The following is a 2,618-nucleotide window of genomic DNA, read 5'->3' as shown; positions in this document are numbered from 1 at the left end:
GCAGTCCTCACATTCACGTCAATATCTGACAGTTACTCCATCCACCGGGACCGCAACGATTTTCCACTATGATTCTGTGAGAAGGAGCAAAGCTTTTTGGTTCCTGTTTCAGTACATTGTCAGCATCATTGGGACTGAATGAGAGACTCCCCCCACTGTTGCAGCTACTGAGTGTGGAGCCTGAAACAGTTATACAGCCTGGAAAGTGGAATTCACAGTGGGGAAGGGCTGTACACGCATTTGTGTGCGGCTGAAGCTTCGGCCATGGAGAAACCGTGCAAGTGTGGTGACTGTGGGAAAGGCTTCAGTTTCCCATCTGCACTGGAGACACATCGGCGCAGTCACACCAGGGAGAGGCCGTTCTCCTGTCCCAAGTGTGGGAAGGGCTTTACTCGCTCCTCCCATCTGTTGGATCATCAATGGGTCCACACTGGGGAGAGGCCATTCTCCTGCCCTGAGTGCGGGAAGGGCTTCACCCACTCCTCTCACCTGCTGGCCCACCAGTGGGTCCACACGGGGGAGAGGCCCTTTCCCTGCTCAGAGTGCGGGAAGGCCTTCAGCAAATCCTCTGACCTGCTGAAGCACCAGCGGGTCCACACGGGGGAGAGGCCCTTCAACTGCCCTGTGTGTGGGAAGGCCTTCAGTGATTCCTCTGCCCTGCTGAGGCACCAGTGGGTCCACACCAGGGAGAGGCCATTCTCATGCCCTGTGTGCAGGAGGGGCTTTACTCGCTCCTCCACTCTGCTAACACACTGGTGGGTCCACACAGGCGAGAGGCCCTTCATTTGCTCCGAGTGTGGGAAGGCTTTCAGCAATTCCTCCACCCTGCTGTCCCACCGGCGGGTCCACACGGGGGAGAGGCCCTTCAGCTGCTCAGAGTGCGGCAAGGACTTTACCCAGCCCTCCCACCTGCTGACCCACAGGCAGGTCCACACCTGGGAGAGGCCATTCTCCTGCCCAGAGTGTGGGAAGGGCTTTGCCGTCTCTTCCGCCCTGCTGACCCACCAGCGGGTCCACACGGGGGAGAGGCCCTTCAGTTGTCCTGAGTGCAAGAAGGCCTTCAGCAATTCCTCTGCCCTGCTGAGGCACCAGCGCGTCCACACCGGAGAGAAGCCGTTCTCCTGCCCCGAGTGCGGGAGGGGCTTTACCCGCTCCTCCACACTGATGACCCACCGGGGGGTCCACACAGGGGAGAGGCCATTCAGCTGCCCCGTCTGCAGGAAGGCCTTCAGCGATTCCTCTATACTGCTGGCCCACCAGCGGGTCCACACCAGGGAGAGGCCGTTCCCCTGCCCTGAGTGTGGGCGAAGGTTCATGTTTGCCTGTAACTTGCGGAGGCACCAGCAGGTACACCAGCGCTCCCAACAATCGGATTCCACCGGTGACGCTGCTGTGGGTCACCCCCAGGACTGAATCTCCTGCCCATTGTGACAGTGGGTGTGGTGGGAGAGGCGGGCTTTTTTTTTGTTTTCTGCTGGACTCCACACCGCCCCATGCTAGCCGCCCCCCCCCCCACACACACACACATGCTCAGGGGCAGCACAGTAGTTATCACTGCGCCAGGGACCCGGGTACGATTCCACTCTTGGGGTGACTGTCTGTGTGGAGTGTGCATGTTTTTCCCCCCACCCAGTGTCTGCATGGGTTTCCTCAGAGTCCAAAGATGTGCAGGTGAGGGTGGATTGGCCAAGTAAATTGTCCCAAATGAATCCCTCCCAGCGATACTGTTTAAATATGCTGAGTCGGACAAAGTATCCCATCATTTGAAGAAGTCAGAAGTCACAACACCAGGTTACAATCCAACAGGTTTATTTGAAATCAAAGCTTTCGGAACATTGCTCCTTTGTCAGGTGAAGGAAGGAGCAACGCTCCAAAAGCTCATGAGTTTAAATGAACCTGTTGGACTCTAACCTGATGATGTGTGACTTCTGACCTTATCCACCCCAATCCTCTCAACCTCCTCTGTTCCCACAGAAAAACATCCCAGCCCATCCAGCATTAATTCCAATTTGCTAATAATGGCGTTGTGATGATTTCAGCTCTTTCCGTATGTCAAGGATCGCTCATTTCTAAGCCAATGTATTGCCTCTTAAGTTCACCTGATCTTAAAAACAAATGGCATCCTATTCATTAAAAAGTCTGTTTTCCATACAAAGTCAGTCCTGGTCAGAAAGTAGCCAATGGTGTCTTATATGCCCAGAGGTTGCTTCTGACCAGGTTTGTACACTCTGAGACGTATGAGTAAAACTTCACAATAAAAGACTAATGCAGCCTTTATTCATGACTCATTATTAAACACACTTCCTGCATTTACAGATGTGATTGAGAGGCTTCTTTGTCATAATTCTGAGAGTCAGTGTGGCTCTGTCACAGCAGAGGGGAGGGCTCTTTCAGACAGAACATGGCTTGCAGAAAATTCTCCCATGTCAAACAAGCAAAGTCAATGTGTTTGTAACAAGTTGCGAAACGTGAAAGGGTTCAGAAAAAGTTTACAAGGATGATGCCAGGATTGAACGGTATGAGCTATGGGAGAGGTGGTGGAGGAAGCCTAGGGCTTGCATGGCCTTGGCAGAGTGGGTGCAGGTTTTGCAATTCCTGTAGTGGCAGGGGAAGGTGCC

At 53.7% G+C, this 2,618-nt stretch overlaps 1 protein-coding gene across 1 annotated transcript; it reads left to right on the top strand.

The window, feature by feature from the left end:
• Positions 1-264: 264 nt before the first annotated feature.
• On the top strand, positions 265-1,413 carry LOC148144618 (uncharacterized). Its single transcript, XM_087974962.1, has one exon. It carries the CDS (start codon positions 265-267, stop codon positions 1,411-1,413), a length of 1,149 nt encoding a protein of 382 aa, XP_087831088.1.
• Positions 1,414-2,618: the final 1,205 nt, after the last annotated feature.

This window comes from Chiloscyllium plagiosum, unplaced genomic scaffold (assembly GCF_037043375.1).
Source record: "Chiloscyllium plagiosum isolate Xiang-an unplaced genomic scaffold, Cpla_swu_hap1 HiC_scaffold_27, whole genome shotgun sequence".
Taxonomy (NCBI): Eukaryota; Metazoa; Chordata; class Chondrichthyes; order Orectolobiformes; family Hemiscylliidae; genus Chiloscyllium; species Chiloscyllium plagiosum.
This window is presented reverse-complemented; position numbering and strand designations above follow the sequence as displayed.